The 22773-nt window shown below is 40.5% G+C and overlaps 1 protein-coding gene across 1 annotated transcript; it reads left to right on the top strand.

Annotated features, from left to right (window-relative positions):
• The first annotated feature begins 1466 nt into the window (after nt 1-1466).
• Ovch2 (ovochymase 2) lies at nt 1467-20890 on the top strand. Its single transcript, XM_031384544.1, has 16 exons — nt 1467-1554; nt 4100-4209; nt 5615-5706; nt 7414-7586; nt 7907-8002; nt 8258-8409; nt 8971-9160; nt 10272-10295; nt 12117-12207; nt 12327-12451; nt 13299-13439; nt 13828-13958; nt 17046-17139; nt 17915-18046; nt 20479-20554; nt 20776-20890. The coding sequence occupies exons 1-16, from the start codon at nt 1467-1469 to the stop codon at nt 20888-20890; spliced, it is 1830 nt and encodes a 609-aa protein (XP_031240404.1).
• Nucleotides 20891-22773: the final 1883 nt, after the last annotated feature.

The raw sequence follows: 22773 nt of genomic DNA, 5'->3' as shown, positions 1-22773 counted from the left end.
CTCTCTTGATCCTCATGGCTTATTCAGCCTTTCTTATACTGTCCTGGGCAACCTGCCCAGGTGTACACTGCCCACAGTGAGTTGGACCCTCCCACAACAATTTTTAACTTAGAAAATGCACCACAGACTAGCCTCTAAGCAGAGCTTATGAGGCATTTTTTCAATTGAGAGTCCCATGTGTCAAGCTGATACACATGGGACACAATGTGCCAAGAAATTCAGCCAGGAAAGAGGAAAATGTGGAAGTAATCATAGCCACTTTTTTGTGTCTAGACATCTACCAGGTACAGAAATGAAGATTGTTTGCCTTCTAGAATATTTTTTTTGATGGTGGTAAGTGAAACTTCACAAACACTCCAATGAACAACATCCTAAAATTCTAAAAGAGTATCTAGCAGTATGTCTTATGTAATGTTCTTCTGCATTACGTGTTTTCCTCCTCTTCCTCACTAATAGATGGTAATGCAGTTACCCTTGGAAAAGAACAGGAGTAAAGTGTTTTAGTACATTATGGTGGGCTGTTTGCAAAGAGCTAAGAATATCTATCCCTGCCAAGGGACAATGTTGATATTTGTTGTGTAGCAAATTCTTAGGAGATAAAACATTTTATCGTGGAAATAACCTCCTCAAGACTTAGGATATTGTAAAGGAAGCCTAGTTAAGGCTCCAGAAGTAAGCAAATCAAAGACTTTATGGAATCACTGAAACTGATAAGATCCACTAGGTCTCTCCCTAGCATATGTAAACAGTAAAGACTTCTGAAAGACAATCTTGGATCCACTGAGCTGTCCAGAAAAGGCTCAAACTAATAAAGCTGCCTAAAAAAAAAGATATTCTCCAATTTGTCCGACTGTCTACAGACTACATTGTGCTCTAGGTTTCAAGCTTTTATTTTGCCATCCATGCTGGAGTAGACTTTTGTTGATGCACTCTCTTTGAATCATTTCAGCTCCTGTGACTAACCCCTCATCCATACTTCTGTAAGTAATGCCAATAAAACTCATTTTCTACCAAGTTGGATGTTGGTGGTATCCTTACTTTAATCCATTATCAATCACCTATCAGGGATGAGTGGACAGTTGTTTGCATCTTGCCAGAAGTAGTATTACACACCAATATTCAATTCTCTTACAGAAAAAAGAAGCAAGTGACAGTCACAACAAAACCTCAGACACAAACCAGTTTGCTAAGCCAGGAACACTGGGGGAGTAACTTATTGATGTAGGTGGAATAGAATGTTATGCTGCTCAACCAAGACTTCAGTTTTGTAGTTGGTTCCCCACATCTAACAAAAGACATTTTCAAGAAACCACATGCAAAGACATCATATGCACAAGGTTGAATGCCTCCAGTCTCAGTTAATAAATAAGCTTGTTTTAAGTTGGATTATTGCTATTCTTCCAAAGCTTGCTGCCTTTGTTTCCTTCGGCCTCTCTACATTTCAAGGGGAAGCATTGAATCTCAGCATGCCTCTCAGCAAAGACAAGCTGATTTTAATATTAGGAATGGTCTGCTTGGAACAAGGTCATTCTGAAACCCTTTCTTCTATCAGAGGTAAGTTTCAAATTAAATCCATAACTAACTTCGGGTTTTTTTTGGTCTGGTGGGATCACTCTTGCTGAGAATCAGAGTAACAACTCCACCTCTTGTTCCCTTGGGAATACAAGAGAAGCAAATTACTTCAGAAATGGAATTGGTTCTCAAAAATATTTCTTTAGAATTTTCTCCTGTGATAAGCATATGGAATTGAAATAATATGAAATAAATATATACATTTGTAGGGACACTAAGTATTTTCTCCTAGTTTTACTAACCGACCTAGGATTGTCCACTTATTTGGATGCATTACACAACCCGGTGTTCTTCCATGGAGCAAATTCTGGAGATCAGAACAGGTTTGGAAGTATTTAGAATCTTCACAGAAATTATTGTAATAGCCATATGATGCATGCTCACTGACATATAGTATAAATATTTTTGCATTGATTATAATGAGCTTAAAACAGTTGTTGGCAAGTTTGTCTGTAGTCGGACTTGTGCCAGCCCCCAGAGAATCAATACGTTTTCTGTCTCTGCTTCAGTGACTTCAGGTAGTACTAAATTTTATGTCTAGCAGATTTATGACTCATCCATCTGAAGCAGCTGGAACAGCTTTTGATCATACCTGCACTGGGCTCAATGAAAACACAATTGGTTGTTTCATGCTTTGTTATTATTAGCTACGGATCTCTTTGATTTTTAGTTTTCACATCTTCTACATGAAGATGAAAGTCCTTTTTTCAGGCAAGGTGTGGGAATTAAGAAATAAGTTATATGGGAGAGCTTTATATGCTTTAAAGATAAGGATATATTCCCAAGAAAAGTCATTTGCTCAATCAGTCATGCTTTTCAGGTGTAACTTGTAAGCCAGGAGCTGTGCTAGACCTTAGAAGTGTGTATGCATAGGACCCACATTCCTAAGTATCTCACTGAAGAATTCTGTAGTCCAATGAGGGAAGGAGACAATCTACTCTCATAACGTAGCTTGGAAAGAACTATTAAAGGGAAACAGGGAGTGGAGAGAAAGAGTGCTTTACTGTGGGAGAGATCCCGAACCCAGTTTGAAGAAAGAGAGGAAGACTTCTCAGATGAAGTAGTCAGTAAGCATTCAAAGAGCCATCTAGGTAAAGAAGCTCAGTGGTGATGTGAACTTTTATATGCACTCTTGGAAACCTCATAAGAAAAAATGGCCTCAAGAGAAACATTCACCACTGAATTGCACAGTGTAAGTAAATAAATTTAAACTCACTCCTTACTTAAGGATTCAAAAGCCCACATAAATACACACATATTGAAGTGTGGTCAGGGATGAAGTCTTTCTTGTAAAGTTATTTCTTCTCTTTACCTGACAGACACCTGTCTTATCACCAGTGTGTGAACTGAAACTATCATCATATCACTGTCTCTGAACAATGTGTTTTCTGCCCTACAGTAAATCTAATTAAATTTCTTCATATCTAACTGTGTGGCAGGCAGACTGTGTTTTAAGACTCAGTCTCATAGGCAGAGCAGAGAGAGATATATAGATGAAATTACAAACTAGGACAGATTACAGCATCATCCATAAGTTAACTATGCAACTCTGCATATGAGGACTTGTAATACCATTGTGCATATGCTGGATGTGCTATTATACACCTGTAATCCAAGCCTTGCAAAGGCAGAGGCAGGGAAAACATGAACTTAAGCTCCATAGTGAAATGAACTTGTCTCATAGATAAGGAAAGGAGGGAAGGAAAGAAGGAAGGGAAGAAGGGAGGGAGGGAGGGAGGGAGGGAGGAAGGAAGGAAGGAAGGAAGGAAGGAAGGAAGGAAGGAAGGAAGGAAGGAAGGAAGGAAGGATTAAATCCCCATTGTTGTGTAGTCCACAGTCTACCTGAGTTGAAAGCCAGAAACAATTATCCTGGCACACAGTGAATGTGAGTGTCACGGGGTACTACAGAGAGCTCTGAAATAAAAGAGGCTGCATTCCTGACAACCCATTGCCAATTATCTCTGCAGCCCTTAACCTTCACATTAAAAATCAGTTCTCCATCTGGGGAGATGGTTCAGTCATCAAACTGCATTCTATGCAAGCACTGAGGACTGGGTTTAATCCCCAGAAACCATTTTTTAAGTTGATATAGTAATGTGAATTCCCAAATGCAGTTCTTAGGAGTCAGTTACAGGCAGATGCTTGGGCTAGCTGAAAAGTTCCAAGCTAGTGTGAGATCTTGTCTCTAATAACAATTTAAAAGGGGCTAAGGAAGATAGCTAAAGTTGACCTCTTGCCTTAATATGCACACAGGTGCATGTGTCCCCACATACAGATGAACACACACACAGACACACACACACACACACACACCATAGAAGCTGTCTTTTGATAGCATACATCTTATGTGTGACAAAACCTGAGTAATCTGTTTTGCAAAACACATCCAATCCCAACCATTAGCTTAAATCCATGTTCTAATTTCTCTACATATCCCATATACTGCATTTTGTTCTTGTGGAAGATTTTTCTGTATATCTTATTCCTAGAAACTAATTACTCAGTGTCTGTCTTGTCTTTTCCCTAGATCCTGATTGTGGGCAGAGTCTGGTTAAGCCCCAGCCTCAGAATTACTTTAGCCTTTTCAGTCGCATTGTTGGAGGAAGCCAAGTGGAAAAGGGTTCCTATCCTTGGCAAGTGAGTCTTGCAATCCCTTCTCTAGTGGGTGAACTAAGATATTTCAAGCTTGTGTCTCCCCAGATCACATGCTACCTCCCTTAAGTCTTCCTCTCTCTGGGAAAAAAATCTCACAACACACCCAGAGCTATGCTTTCCTAACTTTAAAAGAAAATTAATATTCATGATTGAATTTGTACTCAGTGGGTTGCCTGAGTGTCATTGATAAACTTAACAAATAACTTGAGTAAATGATTGATCTCTTGATCAATTAATTGGTCATCTGTTCAATTCAGAAGTTCATATTCAAATCATAGTAGTGGTGAACCATTGGCTTTTTTCATTCTGTTCTATGTCTTCTATCCTTGGCCTCCTCTCAATATTCCTCCTGCTTGTTTATTCAATATTTGTTTTGGTTCAAAGTATTTAATCTAGAGCCTAAAAAGCTCTAAGTATTCACTGTACCATTGAACTATATATCTTGCCAGATGTTCTGTGTTGCTTTCATGTTTTCTTTTTGATTGTTCATAAATAATTTTTGTTTAAAAGTGAAAAATTCTTGGGCTAGTCAGAGGCTCCTGGCACATATGTAACAGAAGACTGCCTTGCCTGGCCTCAAAGGGAAAGAATGCACCTAATCCTTTAGAGACTTGATGCTACAGTGAAGGGGGATGCCAGGCAAGGGAGCACCCTCTTAGAGTCAAAGGGGAGGAGAGATGGGATGAATAACTCTGGGAAGGGAGGCCGGAAGGAGGAATCATCATTTGAGATATAAATAAACAAAATAATTAATTTTTAAAAGTTTATGTGAACATTTCACATAAACTGCCATTTTCTAATCCTAAAAATGTGATGCCGTTTATTGAAAATATTTTTAAAAAAAGAAAGAAAGTAGTTATTTGTCAATTATAAGTCATCTTTGAATCAAATCAAATATCATAGATAGATTGAGTTGAAGACAGAACGTTACTAAGGATCAGAGACAGTTCATTGAGTAAACATGCTTTCTACCAAGCCTGACAACCCGAGTTTGATCCCAGCGATCACATGGTGGAAGGAGAGAACCAATGCCCAAGATTCTCTGATCGCCACATGCACATTATTCACTTTGTACATAAACATGCACACACTCAAAGAGGAGGGAGAGGGAGAGAGAGAGAGAGAGAGAGAAAGAGAGAGAGAGAGAGAGAGATATCATTTTAACCATGTTGAAGAAGCAAATTCAAGCACAGACTTGATGTTCTAGGGGTCAAATAGTCAATTAAGACCATATGAAAACAGTAGGCCCAAACTACTCTCATTTACACTGTCATGATGCCTGAGTCATGATCACTGCGATTAAGCTATTCGTATTCATGCTCAGGCATAGGTTTTGGGGGTAAACTCACAGCATTAGCTTTCACTAACTTAGATCTCTGTCATCTAGGTGTCTCTGAAGCAAAAGCAGAAGCACATCTGTGGAGGGACCATCATTTCTTCACAGTGGGTCATCACAGCCGCTCATTGCATGGCTAACAGGTAGTAAAGCTATGTTAACAGCGGAAGACCAGGTTAACCCATCCTGCACCTTGGAATCAGAACTGATTACTCTTATAAAATACAAGGAAGCTAATTGGGTGTCACAAATGAGGCTTAGTGACATTGTAGGCTGATTCTCATGTTAGTAGGTAAAGAATTCTGTGCAGAGGCAAGACACGGGATTTACATAAACCCACTGAAGTCATCAAATATCAAAAAGACTGACTTGTGAAAGTTTCCTAATAGTTTTGATTAAAATATTGTAGTGAAAAACCACTACCTAGTTCATTATACATGTAAAGACAGACCAATAAAATACAGATGTTCATGTCTTCCTATTGGACTTGCTTCTCTGAGTTTCGACCTAAGAGCTTATATTTTTATCAGCATTGTAGTGTGATCCAACTACATATACTAGGCGATAGCCAAGATTATGTCCCATAGTTGTCCTTTCATTTCAAGTCTGAAAACATTCTATGGATGCTCATTAACTGTCAGTTGCCAGTGAGTACCAAATACACAAAAATTACTGAAGCATGATGCCCCCAGTGGGTCCATAGTTTAAAAGAGAAATTAGCCTGGAATGGTTTTGCACACCTGTAGACACAGCTACTTGAGCAGCTGAAGCAGTAAGATTGCATGAGTCCAGGAATTTGGGGCCAGCCTGAGAAATATAGAAAGACCATCTATGTTGAGTAAAAATAAAAATAAACAAGCAAACAAACAAATAAATAAATATTTGACAGTGTTCCTAGAATATAGGCAGTGGTAAGCTAGAGAGATGCTATGTACTATATTAAGTACCTGATATTTCTAAGATTCAGAAAAACATTTCAAGAGAAATGATAGTGCTCTATCCAATATTATATAAAATATCACCATTGGAAAAGAAGGGTCCCAAAGAAAGAAAAGCTCAAAATGCTTACTCCATTCTCTCTCTCTCTCTCTCTCTCTCTCTCTCTCTCTCTCTCTCTCTCTCTCTCTCTTTCTCTCTCTTTCTCTCTCTAGTAAAGAATAGAGTTTATTCAAGGCATGGGGAGGGGAGTTGAGAGAAAGGCAGAGTGGGGGTGGAGGTAGAAGCCGGCCTTCAGCTCATGGAGAGAGAAGGGAAAGGAGAATGGAGCAGGGTGAGAAGGTAAGGAAGCAAGGGCAAGAGAGCAAGAGTGGCATCATCCTCATTTCATGGAAGCACAATAAATTACAAACACAAAGAAGGTCAAGAGATAATCCCCACTTCCCATTGTTGTAATTGGTCCAAATCCTTGAGTATGCATACTCCCTGGAACATCCAAGATAGGTTGCTGCTCTTCATAATACATACACCACATGAGACTTTTAACACTGAAACAACACCCTTACTAAGAATCACAAATAATTCACAAGTAACTCACTGGTATTATGACTAGGACAGCCTAATAAGATGGTTGAGTAGTCTCATATAAATTTTAGCTCCCTGAACTACAATGCATGTGTATTTCTCTAGTTAATTACAAATAACACTGACAAATATTAAATATATCATGTCACTATCTCTACACTGTTTCCTACTTTTTAATAGCAATAGAACTATTCTCATTCACTTTGCTTAGTACTCTCATGCTCCACTTTATACACCCATGTCAATTTGAAGGGGCCAATTTTCCAGTATTTACAGCCATACTCAGAGTCTCATTAAAACCCCATCTCTTTCCTTCTCCCTTTTTATAGAAACATTGCATTAACTTTGAATGTAATTGCTGGAGAACATGACTTGAGCCAAGCCGAGCCAGGAGAGCAAACCCTTGCCATTGAAACCATCATTATACACCCGCAGTTCTCCACCAGAAAACCTATGAACTACGATATAGCCCTTCTGAAGATGGCTGGAACCTTCCAATTTGGTAAATATTTACATTGCACCCTGAATAATCTACACCAACTATTGATCCATACTATACCTCTACAGATTATATTATGAAGCATGAAACCAGCTCTTCTGGATTATATACTGGAAGCGGAGAATCTTCCCAAAATATCTTCCTTATGATTCTGGATGTAGGGTTATGTAGAGTCAGGAGAAGGAAACTGACAAGTGACCCCTGAAGATGCCAGGCTGATCTACCAAAATTCTCACGAGGTCTTTGGGAACTACCCAGATGCCAATAGGTGTAACTGTGTTAGTTTCTCCATAAGTCAAGTCTTGCCTTGATCTTTTCTTTAGGACAGTTTGTGAGGCCCGTGTGTCTTCCAGAGCCAGGAGAATACTTTAATGCTGGATTTATTTGTACAACTGCAGGCTGGGGTCGCTTGTCCGAAGGTAAGAGCTCCTGTACCACTCCTCTTAACCAAAATCCTCAAAACTTTCTGGTGGATAACCAGAAACCAGAATTTTTAATAAATTAAACATCCAGGCAAACATTTCAAAAGTCAGAGAATTTCACAATGTACTTAAGAAATTGAGATCCTTCCAAAAAGACACAAACTTGCATCCAGCTGCTGCTGATGAAAGTACAGGGCATTTTCTTCTCAGAAGGTAAAAGCATACCTTGATGGGCCCATCTCTTTATTCCAGGTGGCAGCCTCCCACAAGTCTTGCAGCAGGTGAACCTGCCAATTTTGACTCAAGAGGAATGTGAGGCCGTTCTGTTGACCTTGAGGAACCCCATTACTGGCAAAACCTTTCTCTGCACAGGATCCCCTGATGGAGGGAGAGATGCTTGTCAGGTAAGTGGGTGCAGCTAAGCTCCCACACCCAGGAAAGTTTACTAGCAGGTGAGAAGTCTAAGAACACTGATAGCAGATAAAACTAGAATCTGTTCCCCACCACACACACACACACACACACACACACACACACACACACAAATAGAGATAGTGGCAAAGATGAGGCCCTCAAGGTTCTTCACTCATTAAGGATGTCTCTTCTTATCCTGAGGTTCCTAGATTAGAGATGTTGGAATGTCACTATCCTCAACTCTCAGCATTTATGAAGACCAGTCAGTTGTATCAATCATTGAGCAAGAAGTCACTGATTCTGTGGTATGAAGAGGAATGGGAAGCATTGATGAGCACCAAGAATGGGGAGAAGGTGCAGAAATTGACAGATTCTGATATTTGAGGATCAAACAGAAATTGTAACCAGATATTCTCCCAGATCCCTGAGTCTGAATTATTAGAAGTGAGGACATTAGTGCTTGACATTTGCATCCTTGTGGGGAAAGTGAGCACTCTGAGGCACCTCCGCCAACAATCACCCTAACAGAAGCTTCCTTCTTCCTTCCACAGGGAGATTCAGGAGGATCACTCATGTGCCAGAATAGGAAAGGGGCCTGGACTCTAGCTGGAGTGACTTCTTGGGGTTTGGGCTGTGGCCGAAGCTGGAGAAACAATGCAAGAAAGAAAGAGCAAGGATCTCCTGGGATCTTCACAGATCTTAGGAGAGTGCTTCCCTGGATCCACAAACATATCCAGACTGGTAATGAAGCCATCCTGGAAGCTTAGATAGCTACAGTCCTACTTGGGTAAAGAGCATCAGCAGGCTAGGCAATCATGACTGGAGAGGGCCACTTCTTTTCTCAGTGTGATGCTTGAGGATTTTGAAATGTATGATCTAATACAAGAGCAAAACATCATATGAATCTCTAAGTATTAAAATATTCACTGAAGAATTGATATTCCTCATAAATTGATTAAGCTTTATCTAAGATAGAAACTATGTCACCCACTGATATATAGATGTAGATAGATGATAGATAGATGGATAGATAGATGATAGATAGATATTCACCTACTTTTTAACTATCTTAGCAAAATTCAACAAGCTAAAGCACAGCTCAGTAGTGAACAACCACTGGTAATCTGACTGCCCAGAGAATGGTATTTCTCTGGAAATATTTTCAGATGTCACAATTAAAAAGGGGACACCAGCACCTAGTGAATAGAGGTCACAACGGCTGCTAAGCCATATAGAGTGCAGCAAATAGTGCTCACCATAGTGAATAATGTCACCTAAAAACAGTAAGACAAAAGATTTAGAAACCCAGGTACAGAAGCAAATGTGGTAATTCTGAGGGACGGACGGGCTCTATGTGCACCCTTCTAGTAGACCAGCCAGGAAAAAAATTACAGCTTCGTTTCTACCTCCAAACTGTTCCCTTCACTGGTGTCTTCAAGTCTCAAAGTGGCTTCCATTATTTCTCAGTGGTTTAACTAAAGCTAACTCAACTTTTTTCAAGAGTATAGCACAATGGCAAGTATCTGAACCGTGGTGTGTGACTATTCAAAATGTTCATGATTGGAGGAAGGTTATCTCTGTCTCTGGCCTCCACTCTCATGCATCCTTGCCTCCTTTTGCTCTGTGTAATCTCCAAGTTAATCACTGTTTCTTCATTAGTAAGAATAAAACAAGTGAAATCATCTCAAAACACCAGGACCCCTTTACTGCTTTGTCATTTTACCCATCCTGTTCTTTTCATAGATTAAATTTTCAGTATTTGTATATTGACTTAAAATGCTCTGCTTTTTGAGTCAATTTCTTGTCCAAGGTACCACAAGCTTTGAATTGCATCTTTCTTTTTCTTTCTCAGGCCATCGAAGAAAGAGCACCAAAGGTGGGTACTCCTTGTAGCCTGCACTCGCAGGAGCATGAATTAACATCCTAACATTTTTGGGTGTCCGTTCCTGTTATCATCAGAATTCTTCCTCTAGTAGTGATCACTTGGTATAAAACTCTGATAAGCATCCACAGCTATCCCTGCCAGTTGACCAATTTCATGTCCACAGAGCCCCGTTCTTTCCCCTGTATCTTCTTATCAAGTCATAGTTTCATCTAATTCAGCAAACACTAATTGACAAACACTTTCAATTAGATAGTAGGAGACTAGGAGAGGTGGTCCAGAAATGGTTAATAAGTGACATACTCCCCTCAAAGTTCCCCTACTTTCACAAGAGGTTTATCCTTGTTCACCATGACTCCTCAATGAATCCACTCTGAAATTTGGGGCAAGCCCTTTGTTACATTATCCATAAAGAAATGAGAACGAATCTTGGATTATCTGTCCACTGGGCCTTTGAGCCTGTCAGATTCTTCCTCAAAAAGCAAAATGGAGAATAGACAGAGCTAGGCTGCTCACAGATATAAGTAACCAATGTCATAAGCTTTGGAACAGAGACATCCTTATCCAGAATAAATCACAAAGGATAAAGAAGGGAAAATGTGGGCAAAACATCGTCAACCAAAGCAGCTTGAGTGTAGAATGTCTAATGAAGTCTCACAAGAGAAAAGAATAGAAAGATAATTTGAGATCAAATTCTGGAAACTGCCCTTGTCAGTCAAAATAATGGGCTTCATTTTACAATGGAAAGATGATTGTTTGTATAAATACATTATACCTATAGTAAAAGAATATAATAACAGCATGAAGGAGATTAAGGGAAGTCGGGTGGAATTCATGACATAGATAGATAGATAGATAGATAGATAGATAGATAGATAGATAAGTATGTATGTATATATATATGTATGTATGTATATATGTATATATGTATGTGTATATATATACATGTATGTATGTATATGTATGTATATATGTATGTGTGTATATATGTATGTGTGTATATATACATTAAAACAGCATAAGGGCCAGAAAATAATAAGCTATAAAGGAAAAAAATTGAAGCCAGTTTAGTGAGGACTGAAAGTGAATAGAGGGAGAAGTCCGACTTGATTCTTGGTATCATCACAACTCTAAACTCAAGAGTCTGAAAGCTCGTCCCTACATCAAAGGTAGCTGCAGTTTTGCTGATGAAGGTGATTCCACTTGTACCAAGTGTTGTGTTTCAGGGGAGACTGGACATTAGTGTAAGGCTGACTTAAAGTCCAAAAGAGTATTGGTAAGAGTTGAAATTAGGCCGGGCAGTAGTGGTGCATGCCTTTAATCCCAGCACTTGGGAGGCAGAGGCAAGCAGATTTCTGAGTTCGAGGCCAGCCTGATCTACAGAGTGAGTTCCAGGACAGCTACACAGAGAAACCCTGTCTCCAAAAAAAAAAAAAAAAAAAAAAAAAAAAAATAGAGTTGAAATTACCAGCATGACTAAGCCTATACTGAAGTCTCCAATAAAAAGGAAAAAGGAAAACTAGGGCAGAACCTGGAAAATGCCTGCACCCACAGGATGAAGCCTCAGTCTGGGTGACATGGGGGTGGAGGGGAAAGGGCAGGTCATAGCATCTTAAGGGTAAACGCTGCCTAAGATGGACAAAAAACGTAAATACTATGAAGCATTATAGAAGCCAAGACAGGAAAGAAATAGTGCATGAGGAACAGAGTGTACAGAAAGGAGAAACAGTGGTCCCCATGTCTTCAGCTTCCGTAAGGATGTTATGATGATTAGAGCTTTGGCTGCATCCCTGACGCTGTGGCATTCCCTCTCAGCCTCATGCAGTGAGTCTGATGGTCTAATCAGTGGGTCTGAGGGAGAGCTGCACTTCCCAGAAAGTCTTCACTTATACTATGAGAGCAAGCAGTGAGTACTCCCTCTGTGTCCTCCCCATGCTCCATCTCCAGCCTGCCTGTGCCCGTTAACAAAACTGTGACTGTCACTTTCTGTCTAGAAGTTACACCTTCTCATGTATCTGCCTGCAGACTGTGTGTCTGGACCTTCCTGGTTCCAGAGGACATGCATATTTTGCTCAATTTGTCACACTTGGATGTAGAGTCTTGTCACCACAGTTACCTGGCAATGTACTCTTTAGAAGACAGACTCGTTGGTAAGTGGTTCTTCATACTGTCATATGGAAAGCAGGGCTAGGTAGACTTAACAATGTCTGGTTACAATATGTCTGACATGGAGCCATCGTCAATGCAACACTTTCCTCCTCCGGTTTTGAGAATATGCTCTAAAGTGGGGAAAATGGAGTCTGAGCCTGTCCAGGACACTTCGGCAGCTGCATCTGACATTTTTAAGCCAGGCTGCCTGGGTCTTGACCCCATTAGGAGTAAACTTTCCATGTATTGCTGGGTCCTCCAGTAACCCCAAGTAAGGCACTGCTTAAGCATGGTTGCAAGTGGCATTTACCTGCCTCAAAACACTAGGAAGAGTGACACCAAGACATGGCTATGAGAAGACAAAGCTTATTTACATAAGAAAAATGAAGCCAGGCATAGTGGCACATAGCTGTAAACCTAGAATTTAGAAAACTGAGGCAGGAAGATTGCATGACCATGGCCATCCTGGTATATACAGCAATAGGTTGTCTCAAACAAACAACAAATTACAAAAATGGAATAGGGTTTCTGTGGTTCTCACCCTGAAGTAACTTTGCCCATCCCCTTCGCAGTATTTTGGAAGTTTTCTTGGCTATTGCAACTGAAGAGAATATAGGAGACAATATAGACTATAGGGGAGACTATATTCAAAGACAGTTCATTTTTTAAGCCCTGCAAAAATCAACGAGAAACATAAACACAACATTCTGGATCAAAATCCTACTAGCGCAAAAGCTGAGCAGCCTGATTCAGACAATCCTAAACTTCCAGGACAAGATGACGTCTCCCTAGGTCATGTGTGTATGGCCATTTTCCAGACTCTGAACAAAGACTCTTCTCACATTGCAGGGAAATTCTGTGGAGAAAGTCTCCCTTCATCTGTTCTCATTGGCTCCAGTTCTATCCAGCTGAGATTCATCTCTGACGCCACAGATTATGCCACTGGGTTTAACCTCACCTATAAAGCACTTAAGCCAAGATACCATCCTGGTAAAAAAAAAAAAAAAAAAAAAAAAAAAAAAAAAAGAACATTTACTTCCATTGTTTAATATCTAGGCCCTTTGCAGAAGCTTTGGCATCATAGGAGTTGGAGGTGGTAGGCAGGGAGACCCCCACCTGAGGTCTGAGGGCTTCATAGTGCAGAGTAATCTTGGCAAGCTGAAAGATGTAGTCTCCCTTTTCCAGTCCCTGAAAGTTCCTGATCACTGATCCAAGTGAGCTAAGAGAGCTTTAAGAGTTCTGTAAGCAAGCACACAACATTCCTCCTTGGTGTTGACTCTGCCAAAAGATGTAATTTATCACTTAGTAGAGACAGGAGGGATAGCACAAAAAGTCTTTCCTGTGTTACTTGCGTTTGCTCTGCCCTCCTTTGTTTTAGATTCTGGCTGCAGGTCTCTCACTATCCTCTTTGAAGAAGGCACTATACAGAGTCTTCACTATCCTGAAGACTACAGTGACATGGCTAGCTGTACCTGGATTTTTCAAGCCCCCAGCCATTGCCTAATTAAGGTATTGATTGTATCTGTCCTAAATTACACATGATATAGTCACAAGAGAACCAACAAAGGTGCTGCTCAGGCAGAGATTTTTATCTGATATGTTTACAGCCATCCTTTTAGTCCTGAGTACCTGGCACACTACAGACTCTGACCAGCCTTGTTTCCCATGTAGCAACCACTAGATGGCGCCTGCACTCTTCAAAACAAAATGAAATTTCCCACTGTTACCTTAATCTTTAGACCTGGTGACTTTCACGAGTCTATGTGTCCTTTTAGAAACAAACATTCTCCCTTATAAACTCAAATTCTGAAGAAAATAATTATGACTAATTAAGAAATTGATAACAGTCACGCCAAAGTCATTAAGAGCTCCAAGCAGCAAAGAGGAACCAGCACAGGCCAGGGCTAGCGAGTGCTTGATTCAACAGTGTTGTAAAGTATACTTAGAAAGAGTATGGAGAAATGATGCTGAGGCCAAACTATAGGCCCGTGGATATCACATGTGATCTCAGTAGTGTGAAGGCCATTTGCTAATTAAACAGCAGTGGATCCTCTGTGGAGATATGTCACGACACAGGTGAAAGTAGACCAGCAACCTGGATAAGGATATTGATAGCCATGTATTTCTTAAAATAATAAATGATCAAAACTTATGAAGAAAAGAAAGGAAAGGAAGAGAGGAGGGAAGGAGTAAAACCTGAAACTCTCACTGTTGATTGCACTGGTGTAAACATCTGTATCCGTTATTTCTCTTATTGCTGTGACCAAACCCCTGACAAGAAACAACTTAAGAGAGGAAAGATATGTCATGGTTTACAGCTTGAGACAATACTTATGATGGCAGGGAAGGCATACTGGCAGTAGCATAAGATTGATGGTCATATCAGCACTCAGGAAGCAGAGAGTGGACAGAAAGTGGTCACAAACCCCTAAAGCCTGCCCCTCAGTGACCCACTTCCACCAGTGAGGCTCCAGCCCCTCAAGGTTTCACACTCTTCAACATAACACCATCATCTAAGGATCAAATATTCAAACAAGTGAGCCTATGAAGGATATCTTATATTCAAATCATGATATTATCAAGTGTAATTGCCTAAACTAAGACAAGTACATCACTAGACAGTACAATCAAGGAGATTGTCATCTTATATATAGGTTCTAGTTAACTACATTATCGGTGCCTAGCTGTGTCTGAAGAGGGGTTTGAGATCCAGGCAAAAACCCAAACCAGTGAGTCTCATGACAGATTAGAAAATGGAGCCTTTAAAACACAAAGCAAACCAAACAAACAAATGGATGTGGCCAATAGTTAGGGTTTACCACAAGAGTTAAAATTTAGAGAAAAATGAAAATTGGGAATTAATTATCCAGTTCCCCCCCCACGCCCCTCAAAAACAAGGCAGAATAATAGGACTAAGCCATTGAACATTTGAGAGAAGATTGGATTCTTGCTATCTGAAATGTCAAATACAGTCAGAAGTTAGGAGCCTAAGTGGGAGCCCACTGGTTTTAAGAATGAGTGAGGATGGAGATTGCAGGACAGAGAGCATCTTCAGTGATTTCCAGGACTGATCCAGTGTTTTGACTTTATAATCTCCAATACTGAAACTTAGCTTTGCAAAAATACAAAAATGGCAAAAGTATGTCTGGGTCCCTTTCAGCAATTGTTGGAATTTTTGTCTTAGCCTCAAGCCAAAATTCCTTTTTGTTTTTTTCAATGTCAAGTCAGAAACTCAAACAGAAGTTCTTAAGGTCAAATATTCTAACACAACTCTATCCAAGATCTGGTGATTTGACTCATGCTGAGGAACAATGGTAGGGAAATATTCAGATCTGTTTTCTGTAATGAAGCTGTTTTGTTTCTATAAGAGCAAGGAACTTTGCATATGCATCAAAAACACATGAGTCATAACAGGTACAGGACTCACTTCTGAGGCATGATGTTTCATGTCTTGTTCACTGGTGTTGCATTATGCAATGGCATGCTTAGTGCAAAGTGTGCTTGCTATATATTTGAAACCAAGGCTGTAGCAGAGTCACATGATGCAGCATAGGCAAGAACACAAGAAACCCTGTGGATTTGTACTGTTTGATTTTGAGTTACATTTTGGTCACTGAACCTTAAAAAAAAAAAATTCACTGATGCAAAATTGTTTACAGTTCCTTCATCCCCTCCACAACCCACAGTTTCCTTGCTCCCCCATTACATACTGCTCCCCTTGATGAATGTAAAACAAGTACATCATATAGAGACCAAGACAGAGGAAGAAAGGTAATGGCATAAAGATAGCTTATGACACATTTTTGAGATAACACAGTGGTACCATGTTCAAAAGAGATAAGTAAAATGTGCTTCCACTTAACATCAGTATCACAGAAACTGTGGTACTAGAACCTTCATGATATGTCCTTAGTAAACTGCAGTGGTTCTCTCTACTCTTCACCAAGATTTCTACTTTAAGGCATGAGTTCTCCAAGTTCACTGCTCTGACTCCAAGTTCCTTTTGTAGGTGGTTCCAGTAGCTTCCAGGCAACACTTGTTTGATAGCAGATCTTGCATTCATTTGTAACTTGGCAAGGCACTGGTACATATTGGGAGCAATAGAGAGCAAACATGATGAGTCAGAAACATTCTTCTGAGTATGTCCTCCCAGGCAGAAAGACACACCTTGTGAAAGATACATCTACCTTCAGCTTTGAGTCAAGTAAACTGGAAATTAAATAGCAAAAATAAGGTGTATGGTGTGTAAGATCCCCAGAAAAGTATTATGCATCCGGACCAGCACTTACATGTCCAAGTAGTACAACCCAAAATTGCCTCTGAAGAAGATAGTCTCTGTAGGGTGGTTCTTCCATCCCCTGTAGCTGGGATGGAGCTCAGACATTGGCACAGATCCCCACCCTTGCATGTAAGCTGTATTTGATAGCTTCTATGTTTCAAAAGTTTTGAGGGCCTATCTTTTCCTAAGTAACTTAACCACTCGTGAATATCTCTACAACTTTATCAACCAAGATCTTACTCTAGAGCAAGATGAGTGGACTAGAGTCTTCTGCTCACTCCTTGAGCTTCTCTAGATGTAACCAGGCATCTTCTCAGCTGTCATTTCAGAGCCTAGAAATAGAAGAAAATGGAGACTGCACTTCTGACTACATGACAGTGCATAGTGATGTCGAGAAGGAGAAGGAAATAGGTTTGTATTCCCCTTGAGCCCTGGATTCCCCTGGTTTGCCCTTGACCCTGATCTTGAGATGAGGAATAAAAAGATATATCTTAATTTTCTTTTGTTCCCTGTACCTCCTCCATCTTTCCCTATGGTCTGACCACCACTCCTTCTGCTTTCATGTAGGGGAGCAAAGATCAAGGTTCAAAGAACTATTTGAACAAAATGTGAAAAGCCAATGAAGAAGAATCAGATAGAGATAAGCCTCATGGGCTATGAGAGCAGCTCAGTGATAGAGTACTTACCTAGCATTTGTTAGGCCCTTGGTTTAATCCCTAGCCCTGCTACCTCAAAAAAGTTACTTAGTATATCTTGTGGTTAGAGGCAATTCTTTTAGCATAGTGGTTGTCAACTTTCGTAATGTCAAGACCCTTTAATGCAGTACCTCATGTTGTGGTGACCCCCCAACTATAAAATTATTTCATTGCCACTTTATAGCTGTAATTTTGCTACTGTTATGAATCATAATGTAAATCTCTGATTTATATCCCCAAAGAGGTCGCACCCCTCAGGTTGAGATCCACTGCTTTCGCAGTACTTCAGGGGTATTTGACAGATAAAACAACCCTGAAATGCTGGTGGGGTCAAATACACATTTTGAAGAAGCAGATCCCTTTATTTTGAAGATGAGTTGTGGTATTTGTCAAAAAGCTTGTCAATAACTATCTAAAGCACACTTGTTTTTTCTTTATCTGATGCCATATCTATGCACTTGACATCACTTAACCTGCTTGGGGCCTCAAAGCTCGGTTCTGTGGCTATGTGGTACCCAGCCCTGTGCTGAGCTCCTCCAGTGTGATGCTCATCAGCTTCCAATCCGATGAAAATGGCACCTCCAGGGGCTTCCGAGCTGATGTTTCCTTCATTTCTAGAGCAGGTAAGAAGTTAGAGGTATCAGCTCTCAGGTTCCCAACTCTAATCCTCATATCATAGTAGAAAAGGGAAACAAGCCTAGATACCGCTGAAGCTCTTTATTGGTAGTTGCATCCTATAAAATCACCGAGAACACTGAATCAGGGGTACTAAACCATATGATGTTCCTCGGAATAGATGTGATTATGTTTTACAAACCTCTGGTGTATGTCTATCAACCATTCAGTATACAAGCTTCATTAAGGACAACATACTTAGTTTTTACAATATATATATATATATATATATATATATATATATATGTTTATATATATTCATAACATTAAATTCATAGAATACGGCAGTACAATGGATGTCAAAAACAAAGCTTATCTGATACATGATTTGTTTTGTTTTGTTTTGAGACTGTCCTGAAACTCAATATAACCTCAGACTCACTATTTTCCTGCTTATACCTTTTAAGTGGTGGGATTACTGGCTTGAGCTGAGAAGCCTGGGTCATGATTATTCTTTCTTTTGGTGTGTGTGTGTGTGTGTGTGTGTGTGTGTGTGTGTGTGTGTGTGTACACTTACACATGTACATCTGTATACCACAGCAGGCACTTTGACATTAGAGGCTGCTTGCAGGAGTCTGTTCTCTCCTTCCACCATACGGGTCCCAGGATTTGAACTCAAGTGATCAAGGTTGGCAGCCAAAACCTCTACCACCCGAGAGATCTTAACAGGCTCAAGTTCACGTGTCTTCCATGTGAGACATAGCATGGCACTGGGAGGCATGTCGGCACTGTGCTTAGGAAGCATACTAAACTGCTAAATCTCCAATTTAAATAAAATCCAAAAGTACATAAACACCAGCAAAATGGCCGGGCCTTAAATAGGACTTTTGTTTGTAGCATAAAAGCTGCAACAAAAAGGGAGAATGTGAGACTGAAGAGATGGAAGCTAAGGACACTTTCTTCTCTTGTGGAGGGCCCAGGTTCAATTCCCAGTACTCTGGGAATTGCAGAGTACAGCCATATGTAACGATGGTTCCAGAGAATCTAGCACCCTTTTCTGGCCTCCACAGGCATCAGGCACATACACAGTACATTCATACATACATAAACAAGTGAAACATTTATGCACATAAAATAAAAATAAATGAATTTAATTTTAAAAAAAAAGAAATAAAGAGGAAGAGGCAGTGGCTGAATGTGCCTTGTTCTACCTCAGCTGGGCATCCAATAGTTCACAAAAGCACCGTGTCTATTCCCTACAGGGTTATGTCTTAGCAATAGTCCATTGCTGTGAAGAGACACCATGACCAAGGCAATCCTTATAAAACATTTAACTAAGGCCTTGCTTATAGTTTCAGATTGATACTTCATTATCAGCATGGTGGGAATCAGACAGACATGCACTAAAGCAGAAGCTGAGAGCTTTATATCCAATTCCAAAGGCACCGGGCAGAGAAAGAGAGGGAGACTGGGCTTGGAGTAGGCTTTTGAATCCTCAAAGCCCACACCCAGTGATAAGCCTCCTCCAACAAGGCCACATCTTCTAATCTTTCTCAATAGTTCCACTCCCTGGTGACCAAGCATTTTAATATATGAGCCTAGAGGGGCCAATCTCATTCAGACCACCACAGTGGGCTTTTGGAAAGTCTACCCTTAGTGACACACCTTCTCCAACAACATCCTACCCCCTAGTCCTTTCTAAACAGTCCACAAACTGGGAACCAAATATTCAAATGTATGAGCCATTCCCATTCAAACCACTGCAGGTTACAAATAAGTTAACTAAAAATTAATAAATAAAAAAATTAGTGATTAGGCCAGTTCACATATGGGATCCATAAAGAATGAAGATAGACTGCATGTCTGAATCTTGCTTAGTCATTTCTAAATGTGTAGTCTTAGTTATTGTTTCCAATCTTAGGATGGGAGAATAATTCATGTGTAAGAGTGGATGGAGAGCTCTGATCAGTGTTAGAGTACCTTAGCATGCATGAGGCCCTAGGTCAAAGACTTTGCACAGCTAAGAAAGGAAAGTAAAAGAAGCAGAATGAGGGTAAGTGTTAAATCGGGGAAGATTTGCTTGGCTATGTGCAGATGTGTGTCACATATACAGGAAGCAGGTCATGAAGCACCTTCATCCAAGCCCAGGCCCTTGACACTTGTGCTTTCCACATCTTCAACCTCGTGATTCTTCTTCTGTGTGGGAAATCCAAAAAGCCAGTTCTCTACTCCCCAAGCTTTCTATTTTGGTTAGACCTTAAACAGCTGCTGAAGGGGAACCAGGTTGAAGTTAAAATATTCTACTTCTCTGTTAAGAGACCCATGTAGGCCGGTTTACTGAAGTGTCTCCACAATTCTGACAGTATTACCATAAATCATTTTCTGATGTCCCAAACTTGACAGTCTGTAAGCCAAGCAATTGTATTATGTTTATACTCAGATTTAAATATCTCCATATCAGAGGATGAATCAGTGCCTCTGGAGACATGGGATATGCCACCTGGAGGAATGGAAATTTCTGGTAAGCTGCTTTGAGGAATGTGACTAAGTAATCCACTGGGGACTCGGTAAAAGTGGGATAAGTTGTCTTCTAATGTGTGCTGAAATCCTAAACTGCAGTACCCCAAAAGGTGACCCTTATATTTGGAAATACACTCTTTATAGAAGTAATTGGTTTAAAATGAGATCATTAGAGCATGCCAATCCTATATAACTCACGTCCTCATAAATGGGGAAATTTGGATGCAGACAGAGACACACATACAAGAACACCACATGAAGAAGACATCGAGGAGATGCAAGCCATGGACAGTGGCCTTCTGAATCAAGGGGAGAGGCATGGAAAGCATTGAGAAGCATTGCAACCCTTAGAGAGAATCAACCTGCTGACACACAGACCTTCGGCTTCTGTCCTCCAAAAATGTGAGACAATAAATCTCTGCTATTCCAGCCACTGGTGCAGCTTGCAGTAGTCTCTTCATAGTAGCTTTAGCAAATGAATTCATCAGAAATGGCTAGCACGTTGGTCAGGGCTGACTAAACATCCACAGCACCGGCAATCAGGAAGGGACACCCAAGGGATCACCTGAGTCCAGAGCTGAAGTTGCTCTCCACAGGAAGCCTCTCTCACTGTCTCTCTCTGTATGTGTCTCTCTGTACCTCTTTCTCTCTTTGAAAGAAAGTAATATCAGATCTTTGAGACAAGGTCTGATACAACTCAAGGATGAGGTAAGCAAGGATGACCTCAAGTGACTGATCCTCCTGCCTCCATCTCCAGAGTACAGGGATTACTGGTGGGTACTGCCATGCTTGCTGTGTGGTACTGGCTATCAAACCCACAACTTCAAGCATGCCGGACAAGCACTCTATCAATATAGGTTCATACCTATCCCTATCCTCTTTTGTAGTGAAACCAGAGCCTTTCCTTTGAAGACTTTTAATTAATCAACCCAGGCCAATGCAGAGTCCAGGGTTGTCTGTACCTGAAGGCAATAGGTTAGGGATTTATGGGTGTCTGGTTGAAAAATTGCAGGTGGCAGCCAAACCAAGTTGATACATCAAAAAGCTATCACAGAGCTGTGCGGGATATGGTCATTGTCCTATCTTCTCAGAACAGCACAAAAACTTCCAGACATAAAAAGAAAAAAATTCTTTCCCAAGTTTGTTGAGGAGAATTCCCTCTAGTCAAGTAGCAGCCTGACTCACAAGCCCTCTGCACTGAATACTGTTAGCTGCTCTGCTAGGTTTTCTTGCCAGCGAGCATTGAGAGGGGTTGGTCCTTCCTTTTCTGCGGTTTCTCTGTGACATCCATGAACACACATGTAATTCATATATCGTATAGAACATACACTAGTGAGGTAGGGGAGAGGAGCTTCTATAATTGACATTCTGATAGCTAAGGGAGAGAGAGAGATGGGGAGGGAGAGGGGGAAAAGAAGGAAGGAAGAAAGAAGGACAGAAGGAAGTCAGGAAGGAAGGAAAGAAAAAAGAAAAAGAAGCTCATAGCTTTTATTTTATTTACGTATTTATATTTCTAGATATTCTTTGGAACATAGAGCCACAGGGTAATATGTGGAGAGAAAAGGCTGCGTAAAATGAGAAGGGATTTGAGTAACATGAACCTTTTTGCTCTGGCTTCTTTGACATTGGCCTCCTCCCCTGTAAAAAATGCCACAGGTAAATCGTGAATGCAGTGTTTTCTTCTATTGGCCACTAGAGGGCACATTTAGCAAACCTAAACCACATTTTAGCATCCTAAACCAAGACCAGTATTTTCTTTTTTTGTTTTTTTGGTTTTTGTTTTTTTGGTTTTTTTAATTAGATATTTTCTTTATTTACATTTCAAATGATAGCTCCTTTCCTGGTTTCCCCTCCTAAAAAAAAAATCCCTTTTCCCTCCCCCATCCCCTTGCTTACCAACCCACCTTCTTCTGCTTCCTGGCCCTGGCATTCCCCTACACTGGAGCACAGAACCTTCACAGGGCCAAGGGCCTCTCCTCCCATTGATGACCAACTAGGCCATCCTCTGCTATACATATGCAGCTGGAGCCATGAGTCCTTCCATGTGTACTCTTTGGTTGGTAGTTTAGTCCCTGGGAGCTCTGAGGGTACTAGTTAGTTCATGTTGTTCGTCCTAAGGGGCTGCAAACCCTTCAGCTCCTTGGGTTCTTTCTCTAGCTCCTTCATTGCAGACCCTATGCTCAGTCCAATGGATGGCTGTGAGCCTCTTCTTCTG

The sequence above is a fragment of the Mastomys coucha genome, unplaced genomic scaffold (genome assembly GCF_008632895.1).
Source record: "Mastomys coucha isolate ucsf_1 unplaced genomic scaffold, UCSF_Mcou_1 pScaffold21, whole genome shotgun sequence".
In the NCBI taxonomy this organism is placed as follows: domain Eukaryota; kingdom Metazoa; phylum Chordata; class Mammalia; order Rodentia; family Muridae; genus Mastomys; species Mastomys coucha.
Note: the sequence above shows the minus strand (reverse complement) of the source record. Positions and strands in the feature narration are given on the sequence as shown.